We start from the raw sequence: 16,729 nt of genomic DNA on the forward strand, positions 1-16,729 counted from the left end.
CTGTGGCCCTAATTCCAGACTGGAATGGTCTTTTACAGTTCCTGTCAGCTTATTCAGCTATTGGAAAATGTAAAGCTAGGAGGTTGACCCTCTCCGCGCATCCAGCCTCGGGGTCTCGACCCTGAAAGTTATTATTGGCTGTGGTCTTTTGTGTCCTTTCTGTCCTCTGATTGTATCCACCTGCCCAGGTAGGCTTTGAGTTACAGATCATGATCATTTTTTTTTTCTTGTGAGTTTAAAGTAGGTGGTTGAAAACATCCATCCCTCAATCTGCACTCTCCATCATTCTGAGTTGGTTTTCACTGCTCTTTTCAGTTCCCATGTATTGTTTTCACATCACAGAGTATGGAGGGCATGATTGAATTTGGCCTACCAAGTTCCTTGCAGGTCTGGAGGCACAGAGAAACCTGGATTCGAAAGAGAAAGGCTTACACTCGGTTATTAGCTTACTGGGGGGAAGCCCCATGTCTGAAACAGACCGCAGTTCTATGATCCTCCCCCCGCCAACGGCTCTGTGCCCTGAGCCCCACCTGGTGGACCCGGGAGCAGGCAGAGCAGGGCAGGACACGGTGACCAGATGCCCCGCCCTGGCCTCCCCCTCCCACCCAGCTCCCCTCACATCAGACAGCCCCCTTTGCTCTGCCAGCCACCCCTCCCCTCCTTTCTCTCAAATGCCCCTTTGTTTCATTATCCACACCACGACCCCCCCCCCCACCCCAGGACTGGTGCCCATGAAGTTTGCTAGTTTCTGTTGATAGAGGCACTCTGGTTTCAGCCACTTTTCTGTGTTTCAGATTTTCCATACTCCTTTTTAATATACTAAGAATAGAAACTAATTCTTTGTTTATGGAGAACAGCTCTCTGGAATAATCTTTACACATCATGTTAAGGTTCAACTTCATACCTATGGTGGCTAAGAGTCTTTTTAAAGAGGGGCAAGACTCATATACTAATAATAGCTGTGCAGAGAAGAAGCAGTCCGAACAGGGGCACCTGGGTGGCTCAGTCGTTGGGCATCTGCCTTCGGCTCAGGTCATGGTCCCAGGGTCCTGGGATCGAGCCCCGCATCGGGCTCCCTGCTCTGCGGGAAGCCTGCTTCTCCCTCTCCCACTCCCCCTGCTGTGTTCCCTCTCTCACTGTGTCTCTCTCTGTCAAATAAAATCTTAAAAAAAAAAAAAAAAAAAAAAAAAAAAAGAACCCTATATGCAAAAGTAATTCTGGTAAGGCATCCATGATAACACTTTTTCTGATTCTATTCTAAACTAGCATAGAGGCTTATCAATTTGGTCATTCATTCTTTCACCAATAATGAAACATTAAGGGTGTTCTTTGTACCAGCTCCTGTGTCCTGTGTTGGGGATACAAAAACTAGAAGGACACAGTCTGTGCCTCAAAGGGCTTACAGTCTAGTATATTTTGATTAAAATAAAGCTGTCAGTATTCACAATGCTCAAGGCGTAGAATGTTCTGGTTTTCCATACTTCCTTGTTAGCTTTTTCCTTCCTGTACGCAACTCACCTTGGGCACTCAGTAAGTAGTTCCTTCTTGTCATAGTGCATTTAGGCAGCATTGATGACTGTGGCCTTTGTACTGTTAATTTCTTTTTTTGTATGTTTCCCTTGGAATGTGCATTTTCTTTTTTCTTTCTTTGAGATGTAATTGACCTATCACGTTTTATTAGTTTTATGTATACAAAACAACGATTCAATATTTGCATATATTGTGAATCGATCACCACAACAAATGTAGTTAGCATCCATCACCATATATAGTTACACATTTCTTTTCTTGTGATGAGAACTTTTAAGACCGACTCTCTTAGCAGCTTTCAAGTATGCAACGCAGTGTTGTTAACTCTAGTCACCATGCTGTACATTCCATCCCCAGGGTTTGTAACGGAATCTTTACCTTTTGGCTGCGCACCTTCACCCTCCTCTGGCGGCCACCAATCTATTCTATCTATGAGTTTGGTTTTTAATTCTACATCTAAGTGAGATCATGCAGTATTTGTTTTTCTCTGACTTATTTTACTTAACATAATGCCTTCAAGGTCCAAACATGTTACAAATGGAAGGATTTCCTTCTTTTATTTATTTATTTATTTTTTTTTTTAAAAGATTTTATTTATTTATCTGAGAGAGAGAATGGGAGACAGCATGAGAGGGGGAGGATCAGAGGGAGAAGCAGACTCCCCGCTGAGCAGGGAGCCCAATGTGGGACTCGATCCTGGGACTCCGGGATCATGACCTGAGCTGAAGGCAGTCGCTTAACCAACTGAGCCACCCAGGCGCCTGGATTTCCTTCTTTTTTATGTCTGAGTAATACTCCATTCTGTTTGCACTGTGCATATATACATATATGTACACACAGTATGTATTTTATATACATACTATATTATAGCACAGTGGTTTATAGTGTATATCTTATGTGTATAATACTGTACTGTAGTGTTATATATTATAGTGTAGTATGTTATACTGTTATGGTATTACATAAAATGTAATAATATACCATAGTATATAAGTATATCGTGTATATATACATATATATAGTATATAGTAATGTGCCACAATATTACATAGTATTATATATGCCCTGTATTTTATAGTATATGTAACATATAGTATTTTAGAGAGAGAGAGAATGTGTGTATATATAAACATGTATGTATATGTGTATATAAAACAATTGTATATACGTATGTGTATAAAACAATTTTTCTTTATTCCATTCGTCCGCCAGTAGACACAATCCTCATGTGTTGGCTGTTTTAAATAGTGTAGTAAACATGAGGGTGCCATATCTTTTTGAGATAGTGAGTTCATTTCCATTGGATAAATACCCAGAATTAGAATTGCTGGATCATATGGTAGTTTTGTTTATGCTGCTAATTTCTTTCATCTCTGTTAAATTTCCTTCAGTCCAACAGAGCAGAGCGGTTGATACTAATGGACATTCAGGTGTATATTTTTTTCATTTGGACTTTGAGATATATTAAGAAATAGTCACTCATTTTTTGTCTTCCCCTGTCTCATCAGTGTGGATTGTACAAACAGCTGAGGACTAAACACATGCGGTAAACACATTGTCATGGCGATGGCGAGTCCTTGTGCCAGGCGCTCATGTTATCCACATGTTTGTAAGTGTTCCACTGAGAATCAGAGCTCCATTGTGGTAGAAGTTTAGTCCAGTATTTATTGGATGCAAATAATAATGCTATTTATTGTTTAAACTTAAGGTTTAAAGTGACCTGGTCTTTGTTCTTTTGGGATCTGAACATAAATTCAAAGAAAGGCCTAGCATCGGGTGCATGGAAACTTGTAGTTCAAGAAAGGTTTTTAATATATTTTATAAGGGAACAAAACATTGAGTACTCTGAAATTAGTGGTTTTAACTAGTTAAAAAGCTCTTTCAAACGATACATTTCTTTTTTGATAACCTCATTAGCTTTCTTTATAGATGCAGTGTCTGTTATTATAAAGCTTAGGACAATTTTAACTGCCAGAGTTTATTTAACAAGCAATTCTGTGCTAACCTCTAGAATCCTTACATTTTCAGAAAATAAAAAAAAAACTACTCACATAATATTTCTGTCTGCTTTTTTTTTTTTTTTTTTTTTTTGTGGTGGGGTGCTTAGAATATTTCCATGCAGATCTTTTGCTACAGAATCCTTTTTAAAAAAGTAAATGTCCTTATGAGGGAAGCCATACCTTTTTTTTTTAAGATTTTATTTATTCATTTGAGAGACAGAGTGAGCGAGAGAAAGAGAGCACATGAGCAGGGGCAGAGGGAGAGGGAGAAGCAGGCTCCCCTGTTGAACAGGGAGCCCGATGTGGGGCTCGATCCCAGGACCCTGGGATCATGATCTGAGCCGAAGGCAGATGCTTAACTGACTGAGCCACCCAGGTGCCCCGGAAAACCATACTTTTTCTTCAAAAAAGAAAAACACAGTCAGATAAAGTTGACGGTGCGCTGGTCATCATTTCTGAATGCCCGAAACAAAAAGTGTTATTCTTATGATGAGACATCTTGTCAACATTGACACCTCTTTTAAAGCCTAGTATTTTTGATTGAAAACAGATAATCTCTCTGCACAGTAAACGTGATAGACTAGCCAAAAGAATTTCTCTCACTCTTTTTTTAAGATTTTATTTATTTATTTATTTATTTATTTATTTATTTATTTATTTATTTATGAGATTGAGACAGAGAGAGCGACAGGGAGCATGAGCAGGGAGGAGAGGGAGGAGCAGGCTCCATCCCAGGACCCCGGGATCATGACCTGAGCTGAAAGCAGATGCTTGACCAACTGAGCCACCCAGGAGCCCCGCAATTTCTCTTTTAAACAAATAATTTAAAATACTTGTTTCATGGGAGTGAGGACTAACAAGAGAAATTTATAAAGTAATTTTTTTAAAGATTTTATCTATTTGACAGAGAGAGACACAGCGAGAGAGGGAACACAAGCAGGGGGAGAGGGAGAAGCAGGCTTCCCGCTGAGCAGGGAGCCCGATGCGGGGCTCGATCCCAGGACCCTGGGACCATGACCTGAGCCAAAGGCAGACGCCTAACGACTGAGCCACCCAGGCACCCCATAATAAGAGAAATTTAATTAGTTCATTTATGGTGGGCAGGAGAGAACCTTTTTAAGAGGGGAATGAATCTGCTACATACCAAGAACAACCATTTGAAATTCTAAGCTATTACAAAAGACAAGGTCCCAAGTATTAGTTGTTGCAAGTCCTTAAACTGTTTGTTGTATTGCTTTCCTTATGATAGTTCAGGCAGCTAAATAAAGTAGAATAACTCTTACTCTTGGGGCATCGTGTCCTCACATTTTCATTCGGATTTAAGACATCTGTTTTTCTTTGACTGAGAATCATGCAGCTCTAAAAAAATAAACAACAGGTGACTGTGTAACTCCCGTAGCCTAGGACTCTTGCTTCTAGATTTGGGGTCCTTGCCGACTGAGTTCTGATGGTGGTATTCACGTGTATTTTCTTTTCTCTGCCTTCGTGTTTCTCTGGTTCCTGCATTGCTTGATTTCCCCCCAAACAGGCTGGTGTTTGAGAACGGCCACGTTTGACGTCTTTCGTTCGGCAGGGGTAAGCACGGCCTGGCTGGCCCCGACTTTTGGAACGGGAGCCTGCTGCTCCTTGTGTCTCGCTGGCAGAGGGAGTCGAGGCCACCTGTCGGGGTGGCATGGTTCCCACACACAACACGGCGTGCCAGTTCCGAGGCAGTAGGGATGCCAGGCATTGAGCGGTGAACAGGGTAGCTCGTACAATGTGATGCTTTTTCTGAAAGAAGATCTTCGCCCCCAGATGATAGGGCCAAGTCCAAGGCACACGCTTCATTAAATTGATCACATCTGTTGGCACTTGTGGGTGTTAGCGCTGACAAGCGTGTTTCTGTTCGTGCCTTTTGGGGTGGGTTTTTTTTTTCCACCTCTACTCCCTCCACTCCATGAGCCTTTGCCTCCATTTATCTACGTGGTCGTATGGTCTTAGATGCTGCAGGCATATAGTGAAACAAGGAAAACATTTTCTAAGCCAGTTTATTAAGTTCTGGATCATAAACTGTTGATGTTTGCTACCGCTGCATAATTATCCTGGAGCAGGCGGTCTTACGTGATGAGAGGTGTCACATGGTGTAAGAACGGTTCTTTTCTTCTTCCCCTGGGTCACTGGTGATTACAATTTAGCAGACTGGATGCAGATGAGACCGAGAACTCTGGGTACATGCAACATCCCGAGATGCTTGCGTGTCGCTACATCCCAGTTAGAACTCCCTACTTGGGGAAGGTTTTTTTGAATAAAAATCTTCATAAGTGCACATGCACCGGAGGTGACATCTGGCTCTCGGGATTTATTGTTACTGTTTCTAACAGCTCTAAATTTAAAATTAACAATCAATTTTGGCTGTACCTTTTCATTATTCCTTATGTAATTTTAAGAAATTTAATTCCAGTATAATTGACATACAGTGTTATATTAGGGTTATGTCATTTTTTTGTTAAATTTTTTTTTAAAAGATTTTTTTTCATCTCCTCACGATGGAGATTTTTTCCATCGTGAGGAGATTTCAAGACATTAAATTAATGTCAAATGAAAAGATGTGACTTCTGGCTGTATTTGTTCACATGGAGCACATTATTAACTTTTTGGTATATAAATTACATATCATAATTGCATAAGAAATATGGTGATACAATAAGACTTCTGGTAGACATAGAAATGAAACTGTTGACTCCCCAAATCTTTGTTGAGTGCCAACTGTATCGCAGGTGGCCTATCATTATCTATTTCAGCTGTACTATTAAAATGCCCAAACTTGGAAATAAAAGAATGGCTTGCATTAGTTACTAAATAAGAGTGTACTCACAAAAATGCAAAGTCCAAATTCATCTAGATAGGCTGTATCTTGGCAACTATTAGCGTTGGTCACCTTGACAAATCAAGACTCAAAAAAAACTTTAATCTGGAGAATTACACAGGTAAAAACTATGCTAGTGCAGGTCATATTACCAGAAGTCTACCAGGCTGGGCTCAGAACCAGTTTCCCCGTTGAGTATTTAATTTTTACAAGGCCTTTCTTGACCATCCCTGTACTGGAAATACTGTCAGTGCTATTATGTACATTGGCCTTGGTTTATCATGCACATGCATACCACACATTTGTAAAGAGGACCCCTTTGATTTATATGAAATCATTGAAAAACAGTTAAATTAAGCTTTCCTGTTTGAATTCTGGAAAAAGTGAAGTGTTTGTGTGTGCCTAATCTTACGACTCCCAGTAATGTGAGGTGGCTAATCTGGTAGAGTTGCAGGAGAAGGATTTAAACAGGCAAACTCACTTCATATTTTCTGAGCTTTCGAAGGCTTGGAATACAAACAAAGCCACATGCAGATCATTTCATCTGTGAACTGGGTCTCTGAGCACATGGTATAGACAGTAAGAAAAACAGCATGAGCCATGCTTGTAATTTTTTTTTTTTTTAGATTTTTATTTATTTATTTGACAGAGAGACACAGCGAGAGAGGGAACCCAAGCAGGGGGAGTGGGAGAGGGAGAAGCAGGTTCCCCGCTGAGCAGGGAGCCCGATGTGGGGCTTGATCCCAGAACCCTGGGACCATGACCCGAGCCGAAGGCAGATGCCCAATGACTGAGTCACCCAGGCGCCCCCATGCATGTAATTTTTAAATGTCTAGTAGCCGCATTATAAAAAGACACAGGTTAAATGAATTTTAACTACACTTTTAGCCAAATATATCAAAAATATGATAATTTCAATATGTAATAATCAGTATAAAAATTATGAAATATTTTATATTCCTTTTTTTCATACCGAGTCTTCCAAATCAGGTATGTATTTTATACTTACAACACATCTCACTAGGGACTAGATAGATTTCAGGCGCTCATCAGCTAGAATGCCTACTCCTCTGGACAGTGGCGGAATTGAATTCGGTTTTCTGAATGTGAGGCCATCACTGGGTTTTGTAACTGACGACTGAAATTTTGCCTTTGATCAGAAATTGCCACTGTTGGGGCGCCTGGGTGGCTCAGTTGGTTAGGCGACTGCCTTCGGCTCAGGTCATGATCCTGGAGTCCCGGGATCGAGTCCCGCATCGGGCTCCCTGCTCGGCAGGGAGTCTGCTCCTCCCTCTGACCTTCCTCCCTCTCATGCTCTCTGTCTCTCATTCTCTCTCTCAAATAAATAAATAAAATCTTTAAAATAAATAAATAAATAATAAATAAATAAATAAATAAAAAAGAAAATGCCACTGTTGAGAAGTGGCATAATATTTAATCATCACTGTAACTGAAGAAATTTCTTCAGCAAGGAAATACTCGCTCGCACACGTCTTTTACCAGACATGTCTGCACAAAATCAAAAGTATAAGAGATAATTACAGAGTGGTACTCTTCCAAAAGAATCATGATAGAGGGTTTGAGAGGTGTGGGGTGTCCAGGTCCCTTGCTGAAATTTGGGATTTGAGAAGTGTGATGAAATTATGGGGTGAGCTTAGGGAGAAGATTATCAGTAAATCTGAAAGCTGTGTTTTCTATATAAGTTATTTTTCTGTATTCACTGAAATCTCTGATTTAGCCATCTAAGGAGAAAACCATTTTAAATTCCAGGCAAGTGGAACATGAGCCCATTACTTCCACATTTCTGTACTAATTTAACTTTGTGTTAATGGAGTGCTTTAAGAGCCGTCCTTTGGGTGTTTTAATGGAGGGCCTGGGGTTTTTTTTCCTATCCAAAGCCACTGGTCCATGGTGGGGGGAAATTCATCCAGGTTACACAGTCAAGTAAAATACAAGCTAATTCAGTTTTTCTAGGAGGGAATGTAAAATGATTAAGGGACCTTCTTTCTTAAATTTTTTTTTAAAGTAAGTTCCGTACCCAGTGTGGGGCTTGAACTCACAACCCCGAGATCAAGAGTTGCATGCTCTACGACTGAGCCAGGCAGGCGCCCCAAGGGACCTTCTTTACATGTTAAGAACAGGGAGCATTATATTGGGAAGTCCTGTTATGTTTCATGAAGAGTTCCAAGCACAGATTGTGGGAATCAGGAAGCTTAGAAAAACCCAATCCAGGCAGTAGGGGAGAGGTCCATCTGGTTCCTAGTGAATCACCACACCTAATGCTTCGTGGATGTGGAAGGGGCAGGCAGAGGCTGGGGCCCACAGCACATCTCCCACTCTGGCCTGGAGTAGATCCTGTTGTGAGGGGCCTCCCTGAGGGACATGGGAGCCAGGCTGGGGGTCATTTACTCCCTTTATCTGTGGAGGAAACCCCCCCCCCAGTAGTACATGAGTTCATTTATAAGTAAAGGTACCTATTTACCAACCAACTGCTAACATGAGAAAATCCTGAGAGTGGTTTGATACAGACTCAGGAAGACGTGTGATGGGAGAAACGCTCAATGGACCATATGTCCACCAGCATGGAGAGGACAAGCCTTAAGGGTGGCATCTGCCATCCATCGCCATCACATGTCAGAAGGCATGGCGCATTGTGACCTGTGGTCACCTCCATTCAGCCAGCTGGACCCCTGGGCTGTGCGGCGAAACTTGCGAGGCCTTTCCTAAAATCATCATTCAAAAGGAGCTAACCAGGGTGTTAGCTTTAGGGTTATTTTGGCCATGATTTTATGTAAAAGCTTTGGTATCTGGGATGGCATCTGCTTTGATGCTGTTTGCTGATGATCACTAGCAAATCCCCCCCAAAAATAGTAAGTTCCCATAAATATGTAAACACTCAAATACACATTAGTTTAAGGGGGTTGGTTCTTTTGGCTCGTAATTGTATTCTTTCGGTTTCACATCCATGGAATGTCATTAATTTCTGCAAGTGAAATGACCCTTCGCTGGCTTGATGAGACTCTATACTCCTCTAGAATGGTTTTCAGTAATGAGAAGTTGGCTCCCAGGCACGGTGCCTCCTGAACAATTGGAAAGGTGCTAAAGGAGAGCAGAGCCAAGACCTGACATCGAGGGAGGCAGGTGTGGGCTCACCTTAAGAAAAAATATTCCAACAACCCACAGTTTCCAACCGAAATGGGCTCTTGCAGAAAGTTCATCCCCATCCCTGAAGGTCTTGAAGTCAAGGCCATGTGGCTCCTGCTGGAAGCGTCTTGGAAAGGATGCCAGCACTTCCAACACTTCCATCACTTGTGCAAGGGAGATGGTCTGCACAACTTCTGAGGCACTGCTGCTATTCCTGCATGGTGGCCCTACCATTTGTTAACTTATGGCCCCTTTCTGGCAGACAGCGGACGGCAATTTCATTCACCAACCACATGTTGCCTTTCCAGAGTCAGTCAGGTGTCATGGATCCCAACAGCAGAAGTCTGAGCTGCTCCTACAAGCCACACATGGCCCCAGGGATGTGGCTGGGAGCAAGCTGCTTTTTTAGGGTGATGCTCTCCAACCTTTCGCGAGCATCAGAAGCACCTGGAAGCCTGGTTAAAAGGCCAAATGGGCTCCACCGTCGCGTTTCTGATTGCACAGGTGTGGGTGGCGCCTGAGACTCTGCATGACTAACAGGATCCAAGGGCAGGTGCACAGACCACCCATTGTCAGTACCGCTGGTTCGGGGCAGTGGTCCCAACCAACTGCAGGTGATTTCTGTCCCCCTCCTCCCAGGGACATTTGGCAAAGCCTGTGACATTTTTGGTTGTCACCACTGAGGGCTAGGAGTACTGCTGGCATCTAAGGGCTAGAAGCTAGAGATGCTGCCGAACAGGCACATAGTTTTAAAAGAAAAAAAGTAAAGGATACGTGAAAGGCTATACAACGCAAAGTAAGACTTTCTCCCTCCGCTGCCCAAAATTTTCTTCTTAGAACTGTTCAGAAACTACTGTAGTTGGTTTCTTGTATGCTTTCCAGATATGATTTGCATTTACAAGAATGTTTATATAATTTTTAACACAAATGGCCAGGTAGTTCACTTTTCCCCTCTCAAATATACCAGTAGGTAGGTCATGTTGCTTCCATTTTATAGATGAGGTCATTGAGACTGTGAGTGTAAGTAATTTGCTCAGGGTCACGTAGTAAACGGCAGAGCTAGAATGTGGAATTCAGTTTTCATCAGAACTGAACCAAGATGCATAGGCAGCCCAGGCAAGCTAATGGTTTGGCTCTCCAAGCAGGTGCACTTTGCCCTATTTCAAACCGATGTCTTTTTTTTTTTTTTTTATTCTTACCGATGTCTTTTTTAAATGTTTGTTTACCGTCCGTGTGGATGAGGAGGTGAGGGCCTTCCAAAGGAAGAACAGAGATGAGCACCACTTGTGGCCTTTCCTCTCCTTTCAAGCAGTTCAGCTCTGGCCCCCAAAGTGCAAATACCTCCCATGAAACAGTATGGAGCCCAACCCTCCCTTTCCAGAAGGCAGTTCAGGGACTTTTGGTGGTGACTTGAGCTCAGTCTCACCCCAGGCTTCGTACTACAGAGTTCACATCCATAGGGATGTTTTGGCTTGGGTCCCCATGCAGGTCAGCAGTGCAGCCTGGCCTGCGCCTTTCCCTGGACTCCTCTGTGGGCGGTCGTAGGGTTTCTCGGGGCCACTCGGCCAATGCCATCCCCCCTGTGCCGGGAACAGCAGTCGCTGCTGGGGTCAGCCTGTGACCAGATGCAGTGCTTACATTTGCAGGGGCAAGTCTCAGTACCGCTTGTCACAGTGGCCTCTTAAGTGCCTGGCAGGTTGGGACGAAGGAATTTGCCCCATTGCGAGCCTGCTGTGAGCTAGCTCTGTGCCCAGGGCTTCACTGAAATGCCTCCCAAAGGCTCTGGGCACCTGCCAGAGTCTGCCTTGAGGCTGGATGTGTATATCATTTAGAAGGTGCTGTCTAACCAGAAATGCGGAACGTAATACACTTGCCCACAGAGAAGTGCTATCAGGAGACCAAACTCTTTTTAAACTGTGGCTATTTTAAGGTGCATGCTTAGAATTGTAGTTCCTGGTGCTAAGAAGCCTGAGCTGTATCGCATGGCTTTTATGTTTGTCATTTCTCTTAATCAGCAGGTAACAAGGAGGGAACACATTCTACGTTCTGGGTGTTGCTGAGTATCCTTCTGGGAGCAGTGGCCATGCTGTGCAAAGAGCAAGGGATCACCGTGCTGGTAAGACCCGAGATGCTGTCAGGACTGCCCTTTCTTCCCCTGCGGTAGAGATGTCCTGGGCTGGCCCGGCCTGTTTCCCAGCCCCATTGCAAGCCTGTCATAGACCCTTCCGCCAGTTACTTGTGCTTTCAGTACATCTGATGTTGCATGGAAATGGGCTGTCTCAGTTGATGATCTTTAGCAAGCAGTGGGAAGTTCATACGTGGAATATAAGAAATCGTGCAGAAGATCATAGGGGAAGGGAGAGAGAACTGAATGGGAAGAAATCAGAGAGGGAGGCAGACCACAAGAGACTCTTGACTCTGGGAAGCAAACTGAGGGTTGCGGAAGGGAGGTGGGTGGGGGATGGGGCAGCCGGGTGATGGGTATTAAAGAGGGCACGCGATGTGATGAGCACGGGGTGTTATATGCAACTGATGAATTATTGAACACTACCTCTGAAACTAATGATATACTATATGTTGGCTAATTGAATAAAAAAAAAAAAAAAGAGTGATTAGCTCCTGGGGCGCCTGGGTGGCTCAGTCAGTTAAGTGTCGAACTCTTGGTTTTGGTTTGGGTCATGATCTCAGGGTGGTGAGATTGAGCCCTGCATCGGGCTCTGAGCTCAGTAAGGAATCTCCTTGAGATTCTCTCTCTCTCTGCTCCTCCCACTTGTGTGCTCTTGCTCTCTTTCTCTCTCTCTCTCCCATAAATAAATCTTAAAAAAAAAAAAAAGGCAGTGATTAGCTCTCATGGAGAGGTGCTGTAGAAAAAGAGGAAAGAACAATTTAAGTTTTCTGCGGTGCTCTCCTGTTTCGGCAGTTCTAAATACAACAGTGGGCTGACCCCATCCATGCTTCTGGTCCTGGTTAGAGAAGCATTGAGTGTATGTTGTGCTCAGCTTCGACTGGAAATATCAAAGAGGAAAGGAGGAGCCTCTGAAGAGTACAGATGTACACCTCCTATGTCTAATCAGAATTGAGGCCCCAGGGAGGGAGAGGCATTGAAATCCACTTTCCTTTTTTTCTTTCTAGCCAATTTTATGCTTGACTTTATTAGAGGAAAATTTAGAAATTAGGGCTGTGATTAGGGGTAGAGAAATGGAAAACAAAGATACGGGATTTGAATGGCCCATATAGGAATAGCTTGGGAAAGAAAAAGCAGATAAAGCTTTATGGGGTTTGATGTAACTCAAAGCAAAGATCCATGGTTTTATCAGGCTCAGTCTATAAGATTAAGATTAGATAGCTAAAAATGGCATAGTAAGAATTATTATGCAAAGATACTTGAAGTTCGTGAGTTTTTTTTTTTTTTTTTTTTTTTTTTTTTAAGTTCTAAGCCCATGTTTCTCAATCTTGGCATTACTGACATTTGGGCTAGATCACTCTTTCTTATGGGAGGGCTGTCCTGTGCATCGTAGCATGTTAAGCAACACCCCTGGCCTCTACCCTCTAAATGCCAATAGGACTCCCTTGGTTGTGACAACTTAAAATGTCTCTAGACATTGTCAAGCATCCCCCACGTGGCAAAACCATCCACTGCTCTAAACCCTTGCTTCTCAAAGACCAGCAGCATCAACACCATCTGGGAGCTTATTGGAAATTTAGGACCTCCAACCCCACCCCCAGGCCTGCTGGGTCAAAATCTCCATTTAACAAGGTCCAAGGTGGCTCCCGTTAATGTTTGAAAAGCGCTAAAGAACTAGGTTGAATTTATGTAACTAAAGATATGGTAAAATTCAGCTATTTCCAAAAATGTGATTAGAATGTGGACATTTTGATAATGCATTTAAATGGGAAGTTGGAGAGTGCCAAACAGAAGTGATGACAAGATCCCCTCATTCCTTGGGGAGAAAAACAAATGGTATAAGACAGCAGCGGCTCAACAGGGAGCTTCTGCCTTCTAGAAAATGGTTTACACCCGGGCAGAAATGGTCTGCTGTGACCCACTAAAATCCTGTACCGCCTGAGTTGATGAAATCAGAATTCTTTGACATAATTAACCCAGCACTGGCCTGTGTATTGGATAATTAATGGCTTCTAGCATTTATGGGAGAGGGTTAAGTAGGGATGTCATCCTTGCTCTGGAAGCCACCAGTTACCACTGGCTTCTGATGATTTCTGATCTTCTTCACCACAAAGCCTCACATTAAAAAGGTTAGGGTCATTTAGGGGGAACTTTAACCATATACGCCATATGTATTGTGACCACATTATCTAGATGGGGCAGGGAGTTCCACAAGATGACGTTGCCTGCCGCGAGAGAAGGGAATCCAAGGCTCACCTAGCTGCCATCTTGGGAGTGTAGTTTCCAAAGTTGACCCAGTGGTGTCCATCCCAGCCAGCTGCAAGGCGACACCAAGAGGCGGGGAGTGCCCAGATTATAACCAAACCTCCAAAATGGTGCGTCATCACTTCTACCCACATTCCGGAGGCTGGAACTCAGTCATATGACCACTTGTAACTGCAGGACTGGCTGGGAAGTGCGGTCTGGCTGTGTGCCCAGCAAGAACTGAAAACCAGCAGACGGGCTAGGAGTCCGAACCTGAGAGATCTCTGAAGCCCTCTCAGAGATTATTTTGTATGTCATGCCCCTGCTGTTACTGCACTTGCTGAAGTCGGCACGCACTTGGCGCTCTGGGGGTGCGATTAATTATTTACGTGGGTGGGTTGTCGAGTTTGATGGCTGCCTTTCTCTTCTGAGGCATAATTATGGTGCAGGTAACCCCTCTGTCACATCAACTAAGAGACTGTTCTATAGTAAAGGAAAAACAAGGGAAGAGGGACCTCTGCAGAACTTCTTCTGGGAACCCCAAATGTCCAGCCATCCTGAATCTTTAAATACTCTTCTAGGCAGACTCTGAAATTATGACCAAGAGGGATTTACTAGATAATAAATTTGAGATATTACCATGAGCTGATTTTATAGGAACAATAGTGGGGTGTCTGTTTTAGAGATGAAAACTCCTTCCGTGATTATCTTATCCACTGCAGTTCTTGTCGAGATTCAGTAATAAAACTGTGAAGTATAATTGCTGCCTAATCAGAGCGAGGCTCTCCCGTTACTGATTGCCTTGCTTTGCTTCCTCAGGGTTTGAATGCAGTCTTTGACATCTTGGTGATAGGCAAATTAAATGTTCTGGAAATGGTCCAGAAGATACTACATAAAGACAAGTCATTAGAGGTGAGTATAGACTTTTGTCTCCAGCCCAGACATGGAAAATGTCAAGTACCAGCTGATTTAAAATGCCATTTTCAAAATATTTCTTGCGGTTTTGAATCTTGAAGTAGCTGGCCCTTTTAAGCTACCGTGTCCGTGTAGTTCTGGCAGAATTGTTGTACGTTTGTACCTAGCTTGGCTGCACTTCTCTTTTGAAAATCTGCGCCATCAGGGGCTTGGCGTTGTCCTTTCAGAACTTTGGCGTGCTCAGGAACGGGGGCCTCCTCTTCAGAATGACCCTGCTGGCCTTGGGGGGCGCAGGGATGCTCTACGTGCGCTGGAAAATCATGGGCACCGGCCCGCCCGCGTTCACCGAGGTGGACAACCCCGCCTCCTTTGCCGACAGCATGTTGGTCAGGGTGAGTGCTGAGCCTGTCCCCCGCTGGATTGTCTTCTCTGCCCACCAAATCCCACCATCTTTGTCCTCCACTTCTCGCTTCCCAGCACACCCACAAAATCCCCCATTGGCGGAACACCTCCACATTTGTTTGCTCTCACTAAGGATATTCTAGGATGAGACCCGAGTTTTATTAGGGGATGGAGAGGGTGTAAGCCCTTTGCATTTCCATTCGAAACAAAATTAAAGAGCAATGGTTCTTTCAAACATCAGGTTCCCTGCTAGCCTCACTAAAGTGTCCCCTGACCCCATTACTTTTGTTGTAAAGAAAACTGATATAGCGGGATTAAGACAAAATACAACCACATCGGTTACATATCTTCAAACGTCCAGCAGTATCAAGATTCCCTTTATTGTAAAGGTTCGCTTTTTCTGAAGGCGAGGGTGTCAAGCCACAGAGTCTCAGCTGTGCATTTCATAGAGACAGAAATCAAAAGAAGGGAAAGCCCTGTTCTTAATATTGTGAGACGCATAGGTGACCCCCGGGCCTCAGATTTCCTGGGTCACAGACTTTGGGCATCACTAAGTAAATGGGACATACTTCGACCAGAAATATAACGGACGTATATAGCAGAGTCTGGTGGCTTCGCTGTATTTTTGTCTATTGCATTCTGAACGCATTTAATAAGTTGCAAACGATGGCCTCGTGTCCACTATCAAAATTGGTAATATTTTATTTTACACAACTGCTCTCTGTGAATGGAAGCCTATGGATGCCTCAAAAGTGAAACTTCAAGGTGTGTGTGTGTGTGTGTGTGTGTGTATTACATACACATGTAGAAGTTCTGTATCAAGTACATGTTTGTTTTCCTTTTGACTGACAGGCCATAAACTATAATTACTACTATTCACTGAACGCTTGGCTGCTGCTGTGTCCCTGGTGGCTGTGTTTTGATTGGTCAATGGGCTGTGTCCCCCTCATTAAGTCCGTCGGCGACTGGAGGGTAACGGCACCAGCCGCTCTCTGGTTGTGCCTAATTGGCCTGCTATGCCAAGCCCTGTGTTCTGAAGACGGCCACAAAAGAAGGTAAGAGGCAGCACTGAATTTTAACTTCCACACGGGATCGAGTCAGAGCTGCTCGCTCAAGCCAGCACTGATCATTTTAACAGTTTGGCGGAAGTAGGGTCCAAGGACATTTATTTCCCGTACATATTGCCGGCGAGGATGAGTTCCGTCCCTTTGGAATCCATTGCCGGCTTCAGCTGGTGGGGAGTGGCCTTGGAGGAGGGGGACAGATGACTGCTCTCTCCCCCGCTCCCGCAGGCCCCACGAAGTAGCATCTTGAGATCCTTTTCGAGGTAGGTGGTAAAGAGTAATTTATGGTCAGAACAGAGAGTGTAATTGATGTGTGCCGTGCCCGTTGTTTCACGGTTCTCCTTCAGAAAGCCCTGGTGGATGCCCTAGCGAGTCCTTCTGTTGTTCCGTAGAAAATAAACTGCTGCCCCAAAGAGACCATTCTTTCTTGCCAAAAAAAAAAAAAAAACGAAAAAAGAAG

At 43.7% G+C, this 16,729-nt stretch overlaps 1 protein-coding gene across 2 annotated transcripts in view; it reads left to right on the forward strand.

Moving 5' to 3' along the window:
• The window catches only part of TMTC4 (transmembrane O-mannosyltransferase targeting cadherins 4), a 64,526-nt gene that overhangs the window by 25,040 nt on the left and 22,757 nt on the right, over positions 1 to 16,729 (forward strand). For both annotated transcript variants that reach the window (XR_006789773.3, XM_045869664.3), the window contains exons 6-9: positions 11,535 to 11,635; positions 14,708 to 14,800; positions 15,031 to 15,195; positions 16,058 to 16,260. Coding sequence is in view for 1 of the 2 variants with exons in the window: in XM_045869664.3 (XP_045725620.1) it covers positions 11,535 to 11,635; positions 14,708 to 14,800; positions 15,031 to 15,195; positions 16,058 to 16,260 (562 nt within the window). In the remaining variant the exon portion in view is untranslated. The remainder of the gene's footprint in view (positions 1 to 11,534; positions 11,636 to 14,707; positions 14,801 to 15,030; positions 15,196 to 16,057; positions 16,261 to 16,729) is intronic.

The sequence above is a fragment of the Mirounga angustirostris genome, unplaced genomic scaffold, assembly GCF_029215605.1.
Source record: "Mirounga angustirostris isolate CCGP_5_RB_7025 unplaced genomic scaffold, mMirAng1.0.hap1 SCAF_3, whole genome shotgun sequence".
NCBI lineage: Eukaryota > Metazoa > Chordata > Mammalia > Carnivora > Phocidae > Mirounga > Mirounga angustirostris.